Consider the following 24,833-nt stretch of genomic DNA (forward strand, 5'->3'; position numbering starts at 1 on the left):
TTCGGTTGTGCGAATGGTGTGTGTGTGTGTGTGAAATGGCTCAACGAATACATATTGATGATGCAGTGAGGGGAAGGATACTTGGACGGCTAGAGGCGGGCCAAAGACAGCAGGTCGTGTCACAGGTGCTCCATGTGCCACAAAGTGTCATCTCACAATTATGGCAACGATTCCAACAAACTGGAAACGTGTCTCGGCGCTACAGCAGTGGACGTCCACAGTGTACAACACCACGAGAAGACAGGTATCTCACCGTAAGTGCCCGGAGACACTGACGGAGTACTGCCGGGGGCCTTGCACGAGACCTTACAGCTGCCACTGGAACAGTTGTTTCCAGACACACTGTGTACAGACGACTCAATAGGCACGGTTTATTCGCCCGGAGGCCTGCAATTTGCATTCCACTGTCACAAGGTCACAGAGTAGCCCGTAACAACTGGTGTAGAGAACACAGGACATGGACAATGGAAGAATGGTCTCAGGTACTCTTCACTGACGAGTCCAGGTATAGTGTCAACAATGGTTCTCGTCGTGTAACCATCTGGCGTGAACCAGGAACCAGATACCGACCCGGTACCATCGTCGAAAGGGACCAGTATGGAGGTGGTGGTGTCATGGTGTGGGGTGGCATTATCCTGGGTTCACGTACACCCTTGCATATCTTCAACAGAGGTACTGTAACAGGTCAGGTGTACCGAGATGTTATTCTGCAAGACTACGTTCGTCTTTTCAGAGGTGCAGTCGGTCCTACGTTCCTCCTGATGGATGACAATGCCAGGCCACACCGAGCTGCTATTGTGGAGGAGTACCTTCAAACAGAAGACATCATACGAATGGAGTGGCCTGCCTATTCCCCTGACCTCAACCCAATCGAACATGCTTGGGATGCTCTAGGCCGACGTGTCGCCGCACGTCTTCCACCTCCTGGGACTCTTCAGGAGCTCCGACAGGCACTGGTGCAAGAATGGGAGACCATACCCCCAACAGCTGCTCGACAACCCCCTCCAGAGTATGCCAAGCCGTTGTACAGCATGTGTCAATGTGCATGGGCATCACATTCCATACTGAAACCTGTGCACATGCTCAAAGAACTGTGGAACAACATTTTACAATCTCCCTTGCTTTGTGTCATATGTGCGCTCTTTGGTTTTTCTCACATTTTCTGCAATAAACAGGGTTAAGCAGGGCATGTGGATGTCTTTCTTGTGTGTTCAACATGTGTCTGTGCTACCACAACTAGTTTGTTTCAGTGCTGTATCGTGGGGCACCAAAACCTCTATTATCCTTAATTTATGAGCATGAGTGTAGTTACTCGGATACAAAAGCACTGGATGTTTAAAATGAGTTACGCACGCAGTTCAAATCCAAATCAAAAAAGATTTCACTTGTAACATGTTTTTTTGTTGTTTTCAAAATTGTAGAGACTTGATCTGGGAACATGAGCGTTGTTCTCTACAGAACCAATCTTAAGAAAAACCTTGTCAGAAAAATCCCACATTACTTGGACACACGAACTTGGAAAGGAATTCAAGGTGGAAGTTGTTAGATTTCTACCAGGTACAATCGGTTACGTAACTTCCTTTACTTTTAATGTCGCATGTTATTCTACATGATTCTTTCTTTTTGTTACATAACGTTTTGACCTATATATTTCTCGTACCTGTTTCGGAATAAATGTTTTATTGCCATGTTACATCATACACTTATTTTGCCTGTTGCATTGGCCCGTCAGAGATTTTTAGCATTTTGTTCTAAATGCATGATCACTACGTGCGATTGATGATGCAGGATGACTCCTTTTGTACAACTTATTAGCACGAACTGTTCTGTACCACCTCTAGACACCGATTTATCACCGCAAATTCTCAACACACACTTCCATCGCAACTTCTCGACAACAGACTCTCCGGTACAAGCTCTAGACTCTTGTCACCTGAATTCTCAACACAGACTGATTTTCACTCAACCGCCAAAATCCACAGTTGGGTTAGGGTTTTGTACCTGTCCAGTTTCTATTGGGTAACGTGGAGGAGGGGTTTGGTTGCAGGGAAGAATGGAAAATTTCGAGACGATCAGGAGGACAAAGGTGTTTCTGGGAGAGAAAGTGTAAATATAGCCATCCCCTTTTGTGGGCTCTCGAAAGGGGGTAAGGCAAATAACCTTCGCTTGGCTTCGCAGTCCACTGACGGAAACTTGGGGACGTGCTGAATGTTCGATACAATGATAATCTAAAAGAAAATTATATATATATATATATATATATATATATATATATATATATATATATATATAATGTCCGAAAGGTGCAAGACCGTACTTGAAGCCAGCATCCTCCGAGTATGGTCTTGGAGTGCGGTCTTCAAGTCGTGAACTGGAAGTGTTGTCTTTCGAATTGCACTTCGACTGCAGCGCCAAATACGATCAGGAGATAAAACTGAGTACTCGTTGTTTTCCTCGCCATTTAAAGACTTGTTTTTCACAATAGAAATCACATAGCATTTTCAAATGTTCTTACACATACATTTCCACAAATTAGAAGAACTATAACCAACAACTTGCTGGCCAATAACGTATATCTATCTACCTGTGCTGCTCGCTTTCTACCTCCGTGATTTTAAACAAATGAACAACGAGTGTGGAAACCACGTGACCTAGTCACCAACCATCTGTACTGCACGCTGTGTACTTTCGTCCTTATGTTCTTGGCGCTTTCGAACTGTACTAGGCGACGTCACTTCCGCCAAGACCATACTTCAACTCTGCACTTTGTACCTTTCGGACAGAGCCTATATATATATAGGCTCTGTCCGAAAGATACAAAGTGCAGAGTTGAAGTATGGTCAATATATATATATATATATATATATATATATTGATAATTATGGACACGTATAGGTGTAAGGGTACATGTTCTTCAGACAGTAACGTTCAGGACGAAACAGTTGTGTATCTGCAGTTCTGCTCATTGACTATTCACTAAAGTATGCATTGATGGATTGAACTGAACTTCTCTAAGAAATTTCAGTCTTTCTGACAGTTTTTGCAATCTTCCAGATTTACCTGAAGGCGAACGAAGATTTACACTCCTTACATTGCGAAACATTGTATCTTGAATTTTTTGCTCGTTCTGGTGTTGATAGATCAAGTTTGAAACTAATTTTAAAAGTTTCTATGGCTTAGAGAGAGAGAGAGAATGCTCTTGCACTTTCCGCTAGGATAGAAGCTATTTCTTTCTGCTTCAACAACGACGCTGGCTGCAGAAGTTGTGCCTAACAAAAGCCCGTCTCCCAGTTAATTGCAAGTCAAGGAGCTCATTACGGCGCATTCAACAAAAGGCAGATTTCGTCTTCCGAAGGAGAAACTCGCATCTTGTAATTTCGTTAGCCAGCTCTCGTCAGCTCCCGGTCCACTGGAGCGGAGAGGAACAGACTGGGGGAATGGAAAGTGTTCCCACAGAGAGAGGTTTTTTTCGCAGTGTTCCGCCAGTGAAGCGAGTGAAGATGGCAGGAAGCTTTCCTTCTACACAATTTTCCTCTCTTCCAAAACTCGGTTGGGTTTTGTAGCGTGGCATGGCAAGATTTTTGAAAATGGAAAACATGAGTTGAACCAAGGCCATCTGGATTTCACCATCTTCAACGTCGTCGCCTTGTAATCAAAGGGTCCCGAGTTCGATACCGGTGAAGGTATATTGTGGTTCGGATCCCACTTTGAGCTGTAGGTCCAGTCCCGATGAGCCTCACTGTGCATAAAGTGGACTCAAAACACAAACTCAATCAAAGTCACCATCTTCATCCACCGTCACCATCATCACCACCACCCTCATCATTACCTTCACCACAATCACTAGAATCATGTTCATTGTCGCCAACATTACAACAATCATATGCATCCACAGCTATTATTAAAATATAAAAAATAATAGTTTGAAATTCCCTTTCAGTATTATAATAGGTCATCTGCGATGGCATAGTGGTAACATCTTCGCCTTGTAATAAAGGGATCCCAAAGGAGGCACATACTGGTTCGGATCCTAATTTAAAGTGTAGATCGAGTTCCGATTAGACTATCTGTGCGTAAAGTGGAATTAAAAGAAAACTCAAACCTTTCAATATTACAGTAAAAATATTTTAGGATCATTTTACAATTTTTAAGTATTACTATTCACTCATACTTACCAAAATTTACAAAATTCAATGAGTGGAAAAGTGACGTGCGAGGATTTTTATCCCTATCGCCCCTATCCACTGTTCTCCAAACGTACTTAATTAGAATGCAAGCAAATTGCAATTAAATATTCACTAGCTTTCTTATATTGTTTTTGGTTTCCAATGGCCCCATAACTTATTTAACCTATTTGATACCTTAACAGCAGGGCTCGAAAAATCCCGGTCGCCAGGTCCCATGGCGACTAAAAATTTCAGCCTGGCGACTGTGATCTTATGCTGTAAAATGTACGAAATTTTGATGATTCTAAGTTCAAATTGCAGTAATGCGTAAGTTAGCAAATATAAATTTTTTTAAATCAACGTTGTGAACATTCCAGAGAGTCAGTAATAACTTCTTACCCTTTGTCCCCCAACACCCAATTTCCTGCTTTCTCGAATGATTTAGCGATGTTTTGAATACCGTGATGGTCAGCTTCTTATACAGTGTGTTTCAAAAGTTGCACAACCCAAACTTTGAAAATCTATATCATGAAAACCGTAAGACAGCGTTAAAATTTTTCCAGAAATGCACTTTTTAATGAGAAAATACGTAAGAAATTATCGAAGGGTCATAATTAGATGACTGATGCCATGTCAATCTGTCATTTGCGACCAATATTGGTCATGTGCAACATTTGATGGTTTTTTTATTGGCGATTTTATGGGTTGAGTGAAAAAGTGCAATTTTCGGGACCCGTGTTCGAGTCCTGGTCGAACCTGCATTTTTCGCTGAAAATTTTTACGTTGCTATATACGAGTATTGTTGAAAATCAATTCTCATATGTTTTCAACATGTTAACAATATTTTTTTTAAAATAATGTAATTGCTTTTATTTGGATACATGCTAACATAAATTTATTAACCCAGTGATAGCGTACATGATTAGTTTAGTGCAGAAAACCTGGTGTAAATACCTCTTACGGTTTTCATGATATACATTTTCAAAGTTTGGGTTGTGCGACTTTTGAAACACTCTGTAGTATGCACAATTTCCTGGCACCTAGCTTTGAAGAAAATTTTTCGAGTACTGCCTTAACAGTATTGACTAAGGTTTTTCACTTCTTTTAGGACACTGTGCTGATGCATTCTAGTAGACGTTATCTATCCATTCTTAAATTATGATTTTGCATGACACCAATTTGTCTGTTGCATAGATTTTAATTCTATGCGAATGTTTTGTGAGGCAATCATGTCCTGTGTGGCCATGGATGGTTGCAAACAGCTCTACTCTTCACATAATATCGTTTTGGAGTGTATTAATGTAATTGACCTATCCCACATCATAGTGCGATTTGTACTTGTATGATCAAGTGGATGGAAATAAATCAAATCCTTTTTATATCTATATGTATTTTTAAATCTACTTTATATGTGATTTGAGATAAAATTCTGGTTTGCACAGGAGAATTGTAAATCACCCAACATGAAATCTTGATGTGGAAGATTTAATTTTAATGTAATTACATCTTGTAAATGGCATCTAAACAAGACTTACTTCCATTTTCTATTACGTACTATAAACAATTCTGAATAGATGGAACAAAATGTACTCGCAACATGTTGTAAGGTTGTTTATCCTATATTTTGCCAAGTTCATTCATAGGCCACACTTCTGTAATCTTCCTATACTTTTAAAGCTGCAGTCTCCAACATGTATGTGTCCTAGTTTCAAACTCTATCTCTAAGAAAGTGAAGTAAACGTGGCAAAATATAGGATGACAACCTTATGATGTGCCATGGTATTATATTATGATGTTGACGCACGGCATGAGCCAAGCTTTAATTCTGAATAGGTTTAGAGAGTTTGCCTAAATCACTATTCTTAACTAAAGCTAAGCCCGACCCTGTGGCCGAGTGGTTAGCACATCGCGCTGCGACGCCAAGGGTCCCGGGTTCGAATCCCGGTCGGGCTTGGTTGTTTGTGAATGTCCATTCATCAATTTCATCCTTTCATCACTCATCCCCATCTTCGCAAATTAGCCAAGAGGCACAAAACGCGAAGTAAAATAAACTAAATCAATCAATCAATCATTAACTAAAGCTAAGAAGAATTGCATTGTTCAAAATATGATTCCAGTTCAAAAGTACTGGAGGAAAAAATTAATCAATACATTGCCCTCTGTTACTGTGATTGCAAACAGGATGACCTCAGTCCAGAAACATGCCAATAGAACATGGACCAGTTCTAAGCAAAATCTGCCTTCCCCGTTTTGTGAACACAGAAAATGCAGCTCAATTTGCTAAATGGGACCAAATGCATCCATCAGCTGAAATATGGGGAGAGAAAAAAAAAGGGCTGTGACTGGAGTCGATGCTGCTTTTTTGTTCTGGGTTTAGGGTAGCTCTTCCAACACACTGACCATGTAGAGTGAAGGAGTTGGCAATTTCACGCAGTAAATGCACAGTTAAGGAAAATTTATATAATAAGTTCGCTTTTTGAGTGTTACTTTTTAAAAGCAACTGAGCATAGTACTATCACAGTCACCTTGAAATCAAGGAGTGGGGTGCCAAGTGTAGTCACATTACACAATAGTTTAGATCCATCTTTAAGCTGAAGTATTCACGTAATTAGCCTGTTTGAGGATATTACTTTGACTTTTGACAAGTTACTTTTACAGTTGCTTATTCTACATTATCTATAACTCTTAGAACATTTTTTTTACTGATGATTATATAAAATTTACATAAGTTTTTCAATAATAAACCTCAAATGTTATTTATCATAATTTTTGTCACTTTTGGCTTATCGTGATAATGAGGATGAGTGATATGGTGAAGGGACACTCGCAAAGAACACCCATCCCCAGGCAAGGATATGAAGCCGGGAGCCCTGGCATCGTAGTGTACTCTGAAAATATGAAAATGCTGTTAGAAAAAATTCAGTATGACATGTATTGTTGGATCAGATGCTTTGATTTAAAAGTAATTGCATTGCTAAAGGGTTTGCAGCTCGGCTATAGTAAATTTTGCTGCATCTTGTGCAAAACGGGACAGCAGGGACAAGAATAATCATTGCAACAAGAAAGAATGACCAAATTGTGAATGACCTATACCTGGACAGTGAAATTGTTGTACATCCCTCACTAGTCAACTCTGATATGATTATTCTTCCTCCACTTCATATCAAGTTAGGGAGGGCTTTTCAAAAAAAAATGTTAAGGCGATGGACAAAAATGGTGCTGGTTTCATTATTTGAAGGAAAAATTTCCTCTTGTTAGGATGCTAAAATCAAGGAAGAAATTTTTGTGTGCTCCCAAATTAGAGCTTTAACAACAAATAAAATATTTGAAGGCCTGTTTAATGAAATTGAAAGATCAGCGTGGAGTTAATTTAAGAGCGTTGTGCGTAAACTTTTAGGAAATCATAAAGTTCCAAACTACCTTTAGACAGTGGCGTGCGGTGACATTTAAACTAGGGTACGCAACATGGGCCAACCGAAATGAATTATGGGGGCCAGAACCCCCCCCCCTCCCTGGCCATCATGTTATTCAGAAAATAACTTTTTCTACAATTTTATAATGGGAAATTTCTCATCCTTGTATCAATATCCAAATGTAACGAGGTAAAATATATGTATGATATTTTATATTCGCAAATATATTCTGATAGTAGCTACGTAGAGTCCAACAATTCAACTTTGATTATTTCCTTCATGCAGTGCGATGAACATTGAACGGGAAGGAAATGGCTCAATCATTTTCCGTCCTTTCAAATTTCATGTAATAAATTTGATAAATCTCAGTATCCTCTACTATTTCACAACAACTTTCGCAGAGGAAACCAACGAATAAGGCCAACAATAAAGTTTCACTGTTTTTCTACTCAGTCAATCACTCTGTAGAGATATTTTATCTTCTTCTCAAAAATCAAAATTACTAATATACTGCTTACCATCCTTCACAACTCCTGCCTGAAACATTTTTTCCAAATCAGGAACAGACCTTCCATTTCGGATTGTTTACACTTTTTTCTTAAAATTCCGAAAATCCCTTCTCCAGAATGTCATCAATAACTCCCGGCCCCCCTATTTTATCACTTCACAGCACCGACAAACGATAGAGATCCTGTAATGTAAATAATATGAACGAAACACTCGCTGCAAATTTCACACGACAGAAGAAAGCAAAAGTCAACATCCCACGGTACGGTGTGTCCGGTCCCGCTATGCCCGAAAACCACGCGTTCTTGTGGACGAATGAATCGGAGTTGTCAGTCGACAAAGTATTTTGTAGAAGGGAGATAATTAAGGACAAGTAGAAAATACGCCAGCATACATCCCAGAACACTTCAAAAGCTAAACTACCGTACATCACTCTGCAATGTCTGGCGGGAGGGGGGGTATTCTAATCCCATTGTAAGCATTGTGTTTTATTATGTTTTTCTTTTATCATTCATTCACATCGTTGGGTCAACAATCAACACCCATGCTATGGAACTCAAAGGAAATGTTGATCCCGAAAGGAGATAAACAGATACTCTCATACTCTGAGAATTGTGCGAAACTTGCAAATTGTTCACATATTTTCCCCTCGACACAGTGACAGTCCATTCTGGTCCTCACCTCCCTATACAAAAAAAACAACAACTTGCTAGTGTAACTTTAACCTCACATAAATATTTTATATGTGATAGTTTACGCGTATATTAAATATGATCTTCCACCACTACATATTCTTGCCCTCCTGTCTGATTCCTGTATCACTTTTTATAATGTATTTTTATTGCAACCCAACAGTGATCTATCTACGCGTGGCTGCTAAATGCTAGTAAGCTAAGCATTCCAGAAAAAAATATGTTGACTACTGTCAACACTGCATACGCTGTCAAAATCTTGGGTACCCTCGATGCTTAGAATCGGGAAAGAAGTGGGAGAGAGGGTAAGCGCGGGCAGACCCAAACACGTGGTCGGGGCTGATATGAGCCACTGGGGTTACCTTCCGAATTTCTAGGGTACCAAGCAGAAGAAACAGCGTCTTTCTGCGGAAATCGGCAGGAACGCGGATCGGGTGGGTGCCGAAGTCACAATCGGGATCATTCGGGACTGCCTTCAGGAAGGCAGCAGAGTGTTCGTGCGGAAATAGGAATTTCTTGCAGTGGAACTGCTTTCGGAGCGATAATTGTTAATTTTCATGTTCGGGAAAGACGAAAAAATGTTTATTTTTTCTTACTGTGTTGTGGGTACGCAGTGCGTACCTTGCGTATCCTGAATGCACGCCGCTGCCTTTAGATTGTGGGTGAACTGTTATAGTCATACAAAGATATGCGGTGTAATTTGTCTCTCAAAATACATTTTCTTGGATTCTCACTTGGATTTCTTCCCTGACAATCTTGGTGCCATCAGTGACGAACACAGGGAGCGTTCTTACCAAGACATCCATGGCCGTATTTAGAGATTTTTTTTTTTAGGGTTCAACCCCCCCCCCCCCCCGAAACTTCTGGCATGTTGGATTAATGTAAGTTCAGAAACCCAAATTTGTAACACATTGTCAAAAATTTATTCTCAGTTTTACAAAAATGCAATGGAGACAATGCTGAAATGATAGAGCTAGAATTTTGAAACCTTGAATTCTGGAATTTGAGGGAGATGGGTTTAATTCTTGCAGCTCACCCTTCACTTTAACTTCTGCTGTCCTCTTTCCAGTACTGTTCCTGGATCTGACTGAAAATTCCCTTGTGATTGTTCCAAAATTCCAATGGTAACACTGTTAAGCCTTGTTTCCATGTTAATCAAATTCAAATGCTGACGAAGGCAAATTTATTGTATAAAAAAATATATACACTAAAAACGTAATGTTTCCACCCTCTAACAGGGTCTTCTTCAGACAAAGATCTGTTTCAATTTATTGTGAATCTTTGTCAGAAGAACATCCTGTCAGAGGGTGGAAACGTTACGTTTTTAGTGTATATATTTTTTTATACAATAAATTTGCCTTGGTCAACATTTGAATGTTTAATTTTTTACCAAATTCCCGTTCCAACTTTTTAATTCCCTGTTCGATATGGGTTTAAATACCCCTTTATAAGAGTTCAAACCTAGGATACCCAGCTTTGTAGCGCATTATGCTCACTATCCTTCACCCAGCGGTCAATATAGTACATATATTTAACCTTCTATGCGGTCCTATAAAGCATGTACTTGTATAGTGCATAGTGGTTTTATATAATGCTGTTTGGTAAGTATAGGAACAATATGCGCGTCGAAAAGTGGGATCAAACTGGTCCATAGAACCCCCCCCCTCCCCCTGAATTGACATAGTTTATTGCAAGTTACAAAATAGCAGAATGTTTGTTAGTTTTATTGTAATAACGGAAATAAAGTCCAGTTAGTTAGTATTCGAACAGAATAACCAGAGAGAAATGGCGTAGATCGAAAAATTGAGGTTACAATACAGGCACCAGGTTATGTTCTACCATTTAATCCAAAGAATAACTGGTTCCACAGTTTTCAAAATTCCACAAATTAAGTTTTGTGAATAGTCGAACAACATAAACTTTGACTAAAATTTCTCTTACTTTTAAAGCTTTTCCCTGAAGGTATCTAAAATTTAATAACAAAATATTACTATAATAATTGTGCATTTCATTACACACTGTATGAAACGTACAAAAAGAAAATAATAAAAACAGTTGTGCTGCAGAAGAGTATCCTCAAGGACATAAGGACAGCAATAATAATAATAATAATACATTTAAAAAAATAGTTATGAAATTTTAATTATTATTAGTATTTAATAATTATTATTGTTATTATTTATATTATTCAAATTTCTTGCAATGCACATGGGGAAAAAAAAATCTGCCTACGGCCATGAAGGCATCCGTGTCATGGAAAAGAGTTACCATAGACAATCAATAGAGGGCAAGAATGCTTATTGATTACTGTTGGATGATGCAACATGCAGGTGCAAAATGCAGAAGAAAATCAACAACTCACACATTCTAGTTAAATTGAATAGTGTCTTATGTATGTAAAGATTCACAAACATATTTCACACTTAACCTGAGTGTCGCAAAATAACTGTGGGTGATGGAGAAAAACTACTTACACAATTGAATTCAGCGTAAAATGTACTATTAGGATCAGCTATTTTCCCTTGTGTGACAAAAAAAAATTCCATTTTGTTCCCCAGTGTTATATAACATTTCTCATTGTTTAGTCTGTTTCAGTATTGAATGTTTAAAACTGTTGAATCTTTTTTTTCATGTAATAGACTGTTCATTCCTTGCAATTATTTCCAGGATGTAAACTTGATATTATCTTTCCATGCGTTAAAGAAAAAACAAGAGATTTTTATTTTTATTGAATTAGCTATGACATGTTACTCAAGCTTTGATGGGAATGCATCAAGTGTCAACTTCTTATTGATAGTTGATAAGTAATTGTTCTATTTTGTTATTGAATATTCATGACTATTAATCTTCCATTACAGGTGCTTGTTAATAGAGTAGAAAAACTATCAGAGAATAGAAAGGAAATTCTTGGAGACATTGACAGGCTAAAGGAAGAGAATGAAGATCTGAGGTTTCTAGTAAGTATAAGATTGTAGGAATTCTTTGTCAACTATTACTGCTGTTTTGAAAGTATTAGTTTTCTGTTGGGTTAGATCTTTCACAAAGTTGCTTTCTTTGTCTTTGCACTTATTTATGTTTCTAGTTACACTTAACCAAAATACATGCATTCTTCTTTCTTTCCTCCATTACAATTAACTAAAAGTAGTGTCAATTTCAATTTCGTCCATAGATTTTACTATTCTGCTTCACTTTCATCCTTTTTTTTCTTTCAATTTTTTGCTTTCTTATGATGGATATTTTTTTAAGTTGAAATACAGCAGCTGTAGTATACATGAAAAATATTATAATTTGGCTTAAATGTTTACAACACTAGTTTCAATTGTCTTAATCCTAGTAATGTAAAATAGAGGTACATTATTTATCATAGCTGTAGTTAATATAATTAATCAATTTTTGTTTTATTATTGCTATTATTTCAAACTCAAACATCAATTCATTATACACCGTAGCTACTTTGATTAATTTCTCTCTTAATGAATTTCATAAATTTCGCTTTTTTAACAATGTGGCCATTTTCTGCTATTATTGTGACAATATTTACTTAAATGAGTTACCAACTTTTTCCTCAACTTATTTGTAGAGATTCGATTAATTTTGGTGGCATTTGCCACTAACAACTCGGGAACTCAAGAGGCCACCGAAATTAATAGAACTCTACAAATAAGTTTCAAGAAAAAAGTTAGTAACACATTTAAATCTAAATATTATTAATGTCGTCTTTTGATTCCCCAATCAGGAAGTCACAATATTGTTGATTTGAAGTGTTTTCTTCCAAACTGGTGATATGGGATCCACAGTGCTGGATCTTCAAATTTAGGGCTCTCCTGTAAAATGTTACTAAAGGCCTCTTTTATATAAAATGCACGTACTTGAGGAAGAAAATATCACCTCTGGAAAGATTTGATTTAATTTGTTATTTAGCATCTCATTTCTGCCACTTTTGACTAATCATGTAGATGATGATGAAGATGAGTGATGATGGGAAAATGATGAAGGAACACTCACAGAGAACACATATGCCCAGGCTAGGATTCGAACGCGTTACCCCTTGGCATCGTAGCATGCTGTGTGAACCACTCTGATATATATCTGGAATCTAGGTAGAATTGCACTTCTCATACAATTTTACTACAAAATCGTATACAGATGATACTTTTGATTTCATGATGAAAGTTGTGAGAATTACTCACAGTTCTAATATTAGGGATGGGACCGATTAATTGGTACTCTATCGATATTGACTGATATAGGCATATCGGTGTATCGGTAAAATTACCGATTATTTTACCGATCCGATATATCGATAAATATCTGATAATTTAGTGCAAAATTCTGCCATTTTGTTGTAATTTGTATGGATAATCTCCATGCCCTAATTTCTAAAAAAGTAAATGTCTAAATATGCAATTTCTTTTTCACTGCAGTCACCTTGAAACACACATTTATTAAGGAGGTCAATGAACCTTTCAGGTCTTCAAGGACCATTTCTAATTTCATATCTGATCAGTAGAATATATTTGATCGGTATCGGTAAATTCTATATCGGTACTTTATCGGTATCGGCCAAAATTTCATATCGGCCCATCCCTATTTAATATAAATATATTAATAACTTACGTTTAGCGAGTATCTATGTAACTCCTGCGACGTTTTGGGATGCAACTGCTCCCTTCCTCGGGATGCTCACATTTCGGTTATGTAAAAATCATAACCACGTCGACCTCTCGATAGATACAGGATATAGGGTTGGTAAAAGGTGTATGGTTAAAAAACAGTTTTAAAGTTTTAACATTCCAAGGAGCAGTTTCTAATCTGGGAAACAGCATGGTAGTACAACGTGCACCTGTAATGGGTTTTAGATTTTTATTGTTTTTTTAACAGCACACCTTTTACCAATCCTATATCCTGTACCTATGGAGAGGTCGACGTGGTTATGAATTTTACATAACCGAAACGTGAGCAGCCTGAGGAAGGGAGACACTTTTGATAAGCAACTTTTGAGAGCTGTTTGAAGAGACATCAATTCAGCTGGGAATGATTGACCAATATCAGTTTCATAATGTTTCTGTAATTGCTCTGCTTTTGCCATGTGTTGGGTTTGGTATGCAGTGGTGGTCAGGGTGCTCTGCTGGGGTGGACAAATTACTATATCTATTATTTTACATACACATACTTGAGTATGTAAAGGGCATGGCAAGCCCCCCCCCCTCCCCTAAAGGCTTGCTCATCCTCCCTCCCACCCCATCACACTACAGGGTTTGGCGGTTTATAGATCCAGCGCTAGTGATAACGTAATGAAGAAATGTCCCTGACATGGCATTCCACGTCTTCTCCAAGGCCTAAGAAGGCTGTGAAGAAGTGGGTACAGTCACGGACAGTTTTGAGTTGTTATGATTCCATTGAAACTCAATGGGGCTGTTACAACACAGAAGTGTCTGTGACTGTACAACATTGCACACCTTCAATTTTTCAAACAGGATTTGACAATTGAGTTCAAGAATGACGTAAATGCATTGCCTGTGATGGAGACCATGCTGAGTAATACCTTAGTAAAAATAAAGTTACTCTACCAACGTGTACAATTTGAATGATCTATATCAGTTAATGAAAAACTTATGCCTACTTTTGCATTACTTTCGATACATTTGTGTAATTTGTAATTTGAAAACATTGCTACAAAAAAAAATGCTTATAGCTGGAAGGAATGGTAGCAGTGACCACTAAAAGTGATTGAATATTATTGGTCAGATTTGCTGATGATTACAGTAGAACGTCGTTTACCGAAGGTTATGCAGATAACAATTTTTGCGGATAATCAAACATGTGTTTATTTAACAAAGAAAAGCATGTACAGTACAGGTTTATTTTATACATACAATACACAGTACTACATATGTATACAGTAAAAGAAAACAAAAGACATGAGAACACTTGTAATATACATACAGTACATGCTTAAATTACAGTACTGTACCTGTACTGTGTTATTTATGTGCTTTTTTTAGTGTGCGGATAATTGATGTTGCTGATAATTGACGTGCGAATAAACGACGTTCTACTGTACTTATTTTGGGTATATTATTGTTTTGCATTGCTTGAAACATAATAATGGAAAATATTAAATATTTTGACAACTGATTTTAACTTTTTATATTTTCATCGTGTTTGAAAATGTTTTTGTATGTCTTTGTAAATTGTCTGCATAGACACAATAATAATAATAGCATTAGAAGTACTTAACTTGTAAAGCTGATAAAGCTCAGCATTTGAATGCAATGGCAGTAGCATCAATTAGCTGAAAATGTAAAATGTAATTTGTAATAAAGTATTGTAATATGTTTTGTTTTCATCACGATAGAGCATCATCTATAGTGGAGGGCTTCATGGGACCACTTTCGCTCGCTCAAACTCGTTCGAGTCTCCCACCCTCTAGCATTTACAATGGAATATCATTTTAATGCGACAATAATCATATGTAAAATATCTGTCCTGGCAGTTTCAGTCCACAATCCTCTACTTCATTTTCACACATTACTGTATTGGTAAGATAGACTGAACTACATTTTAACATTGAGATGATTACCATGCTCACTTACTTAAGTTTCAATTTCACTGCCCCTTTCATTTCACGATCCATATTTAAGGGCCCACTACCACAGATAAATTATGGTTCTGTGTGTACTTTGGACTTGAAGCATATATCACTAATTTTGCCCTTTCAAGCATCATTCGCTTGAGCAAAGAAGCTCTAAGTTCTATACGCTATCTAGCGTCGTCTGTGCAATCCTTTGCACTTGAACAAAATTCTCTCACTGCAGCACTCTAATGTATAGGCTACTCTCCTCTAGTAAACACCGTAGCTGTACCATAGATTATTCATGCTTGTTTGCAAATTGTGACGTGTAAAATGACTTAAAATGCTTTCTTTTGTATCTCTTTAAAATATTTTTTTTATGTTTCAGCTGGAAGAGAAAAGCATAGAACTGGAAGGTACTCGTGCACGTGTTCGAGTGTTAGAAAAGCATCAGAAAAATGCCAAGCAGCAGCAGCAACAACAGCAGAAAGGTCCATCTCCCCTGTCCCCACCGCAACATGGGCACGAAGAATACAATAACAGCAGCACAGAATCGGCTCACGATGCCACGACGCCCACGGGAAACTCCAATGTTATAAAATTCCACTTGGATTCTGTCCCAGGAAAGACTGTTTCGCGAGTGGTTGACTCTTCTGCGAGGAAGCAGCAGACTGCGTCCCCGAATAATAAATGCAATAAGAAACGGCCTAGTCGGATTCCATTGCCGCCAAAGTCATACAGTGCACCAAAGCCACCGACATCGCCAGCTTTGAAACTGAGCGAAAGCAGCAACAGAACTTCCGGGTCCTTTGGGAAGTCGGGAAGGAAGTCAGATTTTGGGTCCTCCAACAGTCTCACGCCCAAGAAAGACTCTTTGATTCACTCGACAGCCAATTTAAGGAGCAGCAAGGAGTCGTTGTCGTCAAATGGTAAGAATAAGGATTCCCTTGGTAGCAATGCTGGCAACAAGAAGGATTCCAGGCGCAACCATGACATTCGCTCTGCTTCAAACAACAGCATCAACAAAGTGCATGAGCTTGAATCCGGCAAGGTACGACCCACCAAACATTCCTTTTGGGGCAGCTGGTGGAAAATATTGGATGGTCCATAACATTACATATTTCAAGTTTTATATTGCAGAGAGGCATACAAAAGAAAAAAAATGTTAAAAAAAATTATCAAAATCAACCCACCTACCATTCCACTTTAAAGCGAACGAGCAAACGAATCAGGGAGAGTGAGAGAGAAAAAGAAAAGTATTTGTAAGTGCAGCTATTTTTCCCCAGACGTTTAGCTTGGGTGGTGGGTGTTTGTTTAATAAACTAGGCACCTTGCTCGATCAAAAATGGGGAAAAGCACATGCGTGGTTGGTTATTTTCATGTTATCTAGCATATTAAGACCAGCACGTCATTCAATAACAATGCACTCTCTTAACTAAGGTGGATCAATTTGCAATCCCATAGCAACTACTAAAAGTCACACTAGGTAGCACATAGCACATATCTATTCAAGCAAACTCCACATGTAGAACTGTGTACCACTCAAATCTTTCCTCTAAACAATTTGTGGGTAATTTTTTTCTCCCCTTCATATTTGTGGCTCCTCTAACTAGTACTCTATCTACAGTAAAAAAATTGTTACAAAAATAATGAAAATTTTGACAAGAATAGGAAGTCTTAATAATGAAGTAACCTGAAAGACAGACATTTATTGTGTGGTTCATACTTAAGTCAAATTTGAAACAAATCCATGCTTGTAAATTCTCCATGTGCAACATGGATGGTGCACAAAATATGAAGAATAATGGTGGCACACGAAATGTCATACCATTGAAATATTTCATGAAAACTTTTTTTACTTGGTTATTGGTGTTTCAAGCAAGTGAGCAAATGCTGTACTTCATGACAATTACATTAGGCAACGTCACTAAGTTGAAATTAGGTGGAGATGAAGGCTCACACATTTGTGACAGGCAACAGATAATTTACTCTTGAATTGATTTTTTTCTTAAACAAAGACTGTGGCAGGGAAGTTTCCACACTTGATTTCAGTATGTGAAAACAGACAATTGAGTGTGTTCCAAAAATATGAAGGAAACATTCTCTGCTGAAGAATAAGGGAACCCATGCCACTATCCTATGCACCCGTGAAAATATTTACATGCACGAATCGTTTGATCCAAAGTATCCGAAAATTATCATGGGCTTTGGAATAATTCTGTACCAATTTTGTCAAGAAAATATAAGGCAATCGTTAGACGAAAACATTTTTCTTAACATTTCTGCTACGATCAAATTCTACCGTGTAAAGTGAAGAAATCTTGTAGCATTTTCATGCCATGAAATATTTTCCACGGATAGGATCGGTCCTAATTTCCTTAGCAGTTTGTGTAGCATAACCAATCAGAGGCTCTGGGTCACAAGTGCAGATGTAATGGCAGCCGAGTGAGATGTAAACAACGTATCACTTCACATTTTTACGAACAGTTAATTATTCAACCGAGAGAAATAATGTTTCCTATAAAAAGGTGTTAGGTACAAATCAATGGAGCTGATTAAATACATACTTTATAGCGCATATAGTGCACATATGGAAGAATACTTTATTTGTTTTAATTGTAAACATCGGGCACGAACCATAGATTATGTAACTACTGTATATATTATCTAACGTTCTCTGCACGCTTCGCATCACAATCACAAATGCTAACTGGAATATTACGTGAAATGCTTCCATGTAAATTACTGTCTGCTATAAAAAATGCTATAAGATTTTTGGAAGCATTTATGCTAGCAAAAATGTTAAAGGAAATGCTTCTGTCTAAAGCAGGCCTAAGAGGTATACATAAAACAAGTGGTATGACATTTCATGCACCACCCAATACATCTGATTAAGATAAACACTTACAATCCCATTGATGATAAAACATGGGTTCAGAATTTACTTTTGCAAACCTATATAATAGAACACTGAGAAACCATACTTGCCAGATGAAATATTTATATGAAATCGGTGCGTTTTTTTTTTTTTTTTCACATCTGCTTGCTCCCCGCTCCTACTTCCTTTCATTGGTTCTCCTTGCTGGCATTACAGTGTGCTTGGTATACACACACACACACACATGTATAAAGTGTTGCCAAATGGAGAACAAAACAATTTCCAAGGTGGCGAATACCATGTATGACTACTTTCTTAGTGTATAGAATTAAAAATTAGCCATATGTAACCATCTGCTTCAGCAAATACTTGACAACAATTAACATTTCATGCTTTTGCCAATACTAAGTAAAGCTTTTTGCACTAACAATGTTAGTAATACATTTAAAGCTTAATAATAATCAGCTTGGAAAGAATACATTAATCGCAACGTGAAAGAGAAAATGATAAACAATGCATAATGCTTGAAAAAACCATGAAATTCCATCATGAAAATTAAGATTGAAGTATTTAAAATTTATATGTGGAATGTAATACATAAAAGCAAGCAAAGTGGTAGATGAGTCTAAATTGTAACCTAATTGCCTGTGCTATGGTCAAAAGAATTGTAGAATGTAGGAGCTTTGGTCGCAGTAGCTTATATGATTGCACTACATTGTAATTATGCACAAAAATTTTAGGTAGATCACTATGCATGTTTTATTTAAGTGGTGGAGTAAGTGTAATAGTGTTGCCAGATCATAATTTTTCTGCTTTTTAAAATTTATAAATTCTGGTAAAAGGGTATAGCAATTTGAAACATCTGCCTCTTCTCGTCAATTGGTGGCATGGAAAGAAAAAAAGAAAACTTGATGAATTTTGTTACTGTAAAAGTATCCTCTTTTTTTGTTGTTGTTGAAATAAGAAATACTCCCAAATTTGTTTACTTCCAAAGCAGATTTCTATACACCAAGTCTTGAGAGAGCTCTTTTCTCATGGAAATGAGGGTCAACTTTTTTTTGTTCATTTTAATTGGTTCTGATGGAGATTTGAACTCGGAATCTTTGCATCATTAGCTTAGTGCATCTTACAACTCTATAACTTCATAGATTTTGACAAGCAAATGATGAAGATGAAGCAAATCATCATCATTATGCAAAATATCATCTAGTATATTCTGCAGTTCTGGAATATTGAAATTTCCATAACTAGTATATTTCTTCCTGGAAACTTTTTGAAATGTATAAACATGCAAGATGCAGCAGAAAATTACTGGGAGGTTAATAAATAATATAGAAAAGTGATCCTATGTGCAGATGTTTAGAAATTGTTGTATTACTTAAAATTATATTTGCACCAAATGATAATGCAAAAGTAATTATTTGGAATCATTTTATTCGATCTGGCAACTTAGGGTTTTTTCTAATGACCATTTTCATCATCATCATCATCTCAAATGCTGTTTTTCTTATTTTTAGGTACGAAAAGGCGAAAGCAGTAGTAAGGAAAATAAAAAATCAACAGAACGGCAGCTAAATAGTGGTAATTTTGTGGAAATTACTCTAACAGAGTATGATACTCCAGATAAAGGTTTGCCATCATTGTCAAGCAAACCGAAACATCCCAGAGCTTTTGTTCCTAGGTCAACATCGAAGCAATCACCAGCTGATCACAGACTGTCTGAGCCAGCAATGGGTGTCCCTGAGGCCTTTCTAGACTCACTAGATCATTTCAGAATATCCGGAGAAATCATTGTATCGGACGCTGAAGTAAATCACGCCCAGCGAAGGCTAGGTCTGCACCACATTCAGAGGAACGATTCGTGTAGTGCCTTCCCTTGGAGGTCCTCGTCATCTGAATATTTTGACAGTATTAATTCTACCTTAGGACATAGTTCTGAAATTAAAAATGCGTTTGCTTCACCAGACACAGGGTCAGGCGAATCTCCTGTCACGCAGGAGAGTAGGATAGACTGTGATGATCTACTCTGGGGTCCAGCAGCAGCTTTAAATGTGGCAGGCTTACCAGACTATGAGCGTATGTTCCTCAGCGAGCACGGAAATAGTTCGGTAGCTTCGGAGCAGTATTTCTCATCCGAATCTCAGAGCCATCACAATGAGATGGCCACGCGACGAGCATTTTCGAACCCATCCTTCTATCAAGACAAGTACGACGTTATCCATCCACTGGGAAGTACAAAACCTGGTAGCAATAACGTTAGGAATCTTGTGAGAAGCAAGGCATTGGTGTTCGACTCTTTAGATGATGGGGGGTATGTGATAAGCAACGGGGTATCTGCTTTGAACGAAGGCGAGGACGACAGCGAGCTGATGGAAGTTGCGAACGGATGGATGCAGGCCTTGAGGATGAATGCAGACTCTCTCCAAGATGCAAACTTGGCACGCACACTACAAATGTCCAGTCACATTGAAGCTATTTTGAAACAAATCTCTAAAGCTGCCGATGAAAACTAGACACCTTTTTTTTTAAAAAAAATTGATAATAAGTACTTACTTTCCACTGCCTTTCCATGCGAAAGCACAACATGTAGAAATGAGTAAGAATCTGTGTGCATTTAAAATTCCTTTATTGCAAGCTCAGTAATGCAAGTTCTTGATTGTAACATTCAGGAGCAGATTTGAACATTCAAATCTTGACATTCCTGATGAGAGTTTCTTTCTGATCTTTGCCTAAAATGCTTAGCTATTCATTCCAAATGATGTCAAGGTGGGATACATATATATATATCTTTCTTTCCATTCCAATGTTTCTTTTTCTTCTAAATACCAGTGCCATGTTGCCTAGCAAGCAATCTATGGAAGTATATTTTTTTCTTCAAGTGTAAGCAATCTAGAAATAAAATATCAGTTACATCCAACCACCATGTTTTGTGTGTCTCTCTGCTGTTATACAAATCGTGCCATTGAAAATAACAGAGGGGAAAAAATAATTGATTATAAAAGGAGGCTGTGTTTTTATTGTTGACATGTACTTAGTAGTTTTATTGTGTTAAAATGTTGACCAAATTTATGAACTCTTTGTCATAAAGGGGCAACTTGCATGTACATATACAGAGGAAACATATTATCTTGTGTGTTAGCTAAAAAAAAAGTGCTTTATTGTGGTTGTGTTTGTTAGCACAAAATTTTGTTTCTCGACACTCCTTATGTGAGAGAAAGATGTTGCATTTTCCATATCATATATATATCAGACAATATATTTAATACATACACAACAGTCGGTGGCTCCCCCCCCCCCCCGGGTAGTTTATTTTTAAACTTCTGTAAACTTAACATAAAGAATAATGTGTATCATGTCAAATTTACAGAAGATTAGACAAATCTTAAATAAATGTGAAAAACACTTTCACATTATAGACTGTGTTGTCGGTGCCTCATGATATCGGTATATGATGTGGAAATACTGTGATACTATATTATAGTGCTGCATTGTAGAAGAAATAGCAACAAACATAAAGAAAAGAATATCATAAGTTTTTAATGGTTCCTTGATAATAACCTGTCAAGATGGAAATGTGCCTTTAAAGAATTTTGTTCCTATATTTACTAGATTCAATAATTTCCTATTGTAAGCAATAATTTGTAGCACTTTTGTTTCACTTCTTGCAATACATTTTTCTACAATTGCACGGAACGATTTTATACTGGTTTTGTTAAGAATTTCAGCTGACATATAATGAATCATTCAGGTGACAGGTTTATTTAAATGTCTTTCAAAAAATATCCTGCAGCATAGATCCTAGATATGTTGCACGGTAAGTCACAAGAAGGGAGCAAGAATATTTTGATAACCATGAGAAAAAGATCAGAAGATGGCATGTGTGTGTGTGTATGTATGTGTGTGTGCTTGCATTAAGTACTGAATTTCGTTACAAGAAAGAAGAATGCCTTTGTAAGGTATATTTAAAAGAAAGAGTTCAACAAAATTCACAAAATATTAGAGGCCTTCTGCAAGAATTTACACTTCCTGAAATGAAGTCTTCACTGTGTTCGTTCTTACTGTGAATGTAAAACTTCTTGAGGAAGGCATTACAAACTTAGAAAGTGAATGTAACAACATTTTTAGTTTTTGAAAACTTTGTATTAATATTTCATGTATGCTGTGGGATATAACAGAGAAGCATAAAGAAAAGCCAACAGTTAGTTTTGATCATGAAAAGGCTGCATCAGAAGCACATGTAATAATCTCGAAGTTCAAACAATTGGAATCTCTCTATTGTCACCATACTGTGTGATGTGATCTCCCATGATAGAAAAACTACACATCAGTTATCAGCAGCACATGAGATGTTAACAAGTAAACATGTCTAACTTTCATTCCACCAGATTATCATCAAATTGTTCAATTTACTTGATAAGTATTTACATTTCTTGATGTCTATGACAGTGCAGTAATAATAGTGATAGTAAGTTACTTACTTTAGATTAGATTTTTTTAATTGAAAAGGGAACTTTATTAGAAAATAGATTTCAAATTTAATTTTCTCGATTGAAGTTTGTGTAGAATTCAAATTCAATTTGTAAATCTATTTTCTAGTAACGTTCCCTTGTAAATTAAAAAAAAATAACTCTTTAACAAATCAATAAAGCAAAGTACATTGGCTGGTTTTGTTATGTTTTTGATGTCTTTATGTGAACTTTAAAAAGTGCAATTTAGAACCAAAATGTGTTGTGAATATCCTTTAATTATTAATATGCTGGACCAGCAAAAATTTAAATCTGCAATTTTGTAATGTAGAAATATAAATCTTTGAAGGCACACTTTCATCAGTCTGTACAACAAACTGTTGTTGTTTCCTCTCTTTGTGGTGCACAACATATTTTGCCCAGCTCCAGAGTTAATATATAAATATATAATGTATACATATATAGGTAGTTATTTAAAATAAATGAGATGTATTTAATTTTCCTTTGGAAACTTCAATAAGCGACAAAAGATCCAGTCTTCCTGCATTGTAAAGGGTACGAGTTGACTGTGAACTGTATAAATAAATAATAAAAAAAAAAAATTCACATTCTCATCTTGTGATATGTGGCAAAAGTGATAAAGGGAGCTGGGATATTTTGTCACTAAAGTTGCACAATATTATATTTGTTTTCTGAGACTGATTATCGAAGGAAGTGTTTTTGTTTGTAATAAAAATAATAAAAATGTATATTATGTAAATTTTATGAATTAAAAAGGGATATTTGAGAAAAGCAGCTTTCTCTTTATACGATGTTTGTTCCTTTCATTGGCGTAGCGCAGTCTTCTGTGTCTCCATACATTCATTAGTTTAAAAAATATTGTTTTGAGACACCTCTGAAATGTTTAACAGTTACAAGAAAAATCAACTATACTCCGTCTCGGTTATCTCTGGAGCAAGACCATGCAAGAAAGGGAGAGAGTTAGTGGGTGGACCGAAGCAGTACATGCTGCTCGAAAGTATGGTAGCTGCAGTCGCTCTTCCTCCTCCCTGCAATCCCGTTCCCTCGCACGTTTTCACTAGTCAGTCCTCTGGAGTCACTACTTATGCAGAAGTTTGCTTTCATTCGCCCGCTTCAGAGATCTTCAGAATAGAGTATACATTGTACAGTATAACTAAAAATTGAAAATGATGTGTAACAGATATCTGGTATGGACTATGTGAGAATCTTTTTTGGCTCTTACTTGAATATATAAAGACTTGGGGCCCGTTGGAAATATTTGGTGGGAAACTATATTCTAATTACTACAGTGGCACAAGTTTTGCAAGTGACTGTATCTATTGGATTAATCATAATTCTAACTATGACGTCACAGATGGGTGTAACTTGGGACTTAACTTTGGGGATGGCAGGTACGAACTTAAGGTTTAACTGGGGGGGGGGGGGCAGAGTCAACAAGATTTTCATCCCATCCAGGATTATTGGCTAAAAACTCTTACATTTGCAAAATCATAAATATTATTATTTATTACTTAACTCCTCAGGTCTTAGGATTTAACAAAAGTATCCTTAACTTGTAAATTGGGGGGGGGGGGCAAGTGCCGCCATTTGCCCCCGCCAAGTTACGCTTATGACGTCACAGTCATGCATCCAGGGACTCCACAACCTTGTTAATGGTCCAGGAACCCATAAATTTGAATGGGTTCTATTTATTGGGTTCCACTGCAGGACAAGAACTTTTTTTCCACAGAAACCTTTATATCGTGGTTGCCTAAACTGTGACAGGGTATACATGACACTGCACACTAACATTCCACATAGTCACCATATTTGTCTAAGCACGTGTTCCAGCGGGTGACCAATGCATCAATGCCACGAGTGAAGAAATCAGTGTCAAGGCTGTCCAACCAGGTTTTCACTGCATCATGTGCCTCTTGCACTGTCTTGAAGCGTCGTCCTCGAAGATGCTTCTTCATTGGTCCAAATTGTGTATTGTTTCATTAAAAAAAAAAAAAAAAAAAAAAGGTTCCTGGAGCGTATTTAAATTGATCCGGAGAAAAGGTTCCTCGGCAGTATTTAAATTCATCCGAAAAAAAAGAAGAAAAGTTCCCATACCAAATTGAAATACCTTAGATTA

At 37.1% G+C, this 24,833-nt stretch overlaps 1 protein-coding gene across 5 annotated transcripts in view; it reads left to right on the top strand.

Annotated features, from left to right (window-relative positions):
- The window catches only part of jvl (javelin-like), a 464,141-nt gene extending 440,655 nt beyond the window's left edge, over positions 1-23,486 (top strand). For 3 of the 5 annotated variants that reach the window (XM_083131436.1, XM_083131435.1, XM_083131438.1), the window contains exons 4-6: positions 11,637-11,735; positions 15,741-16,403; positions 19,748-23,486. In XM_083131436.1, coding sequence (XP_082987562.1) covers positions 11,637-11,735; positions 15,741-16,403; positions 19,748-20,743 — 1,758 coding nt within the window. In that variant the 3' untranslated portion in view covers positions 20,744-23,486. Of the gene's footprint in view, positions 1-11,636; positions 11,736-15,740; positions 16,615-19,747 lie in introns of all 5 variants that reach the window. The other 2 variants (XR_014442403.1, XM_083131439.1) reach the window with 2 other exon arrangements.
- The last annotated feature ends 1,347 nt before the right edge of the window (positions 23,487-24,833 follow it).

This window comes from Lepisma saccharinum, chromosome 11, assembly GCF_977018435.1.
Source record: "Lepisma saccharinum chromosome 11, izLepSacc3.1, whole genome shotgun sequence".
Taxonomy (NCBI): Eukaryota; Metazoa; Arthropoda; class Insecta; order Zygentoma; family Lepismatidae; genus Lepisma; species Lepisma saccharinum.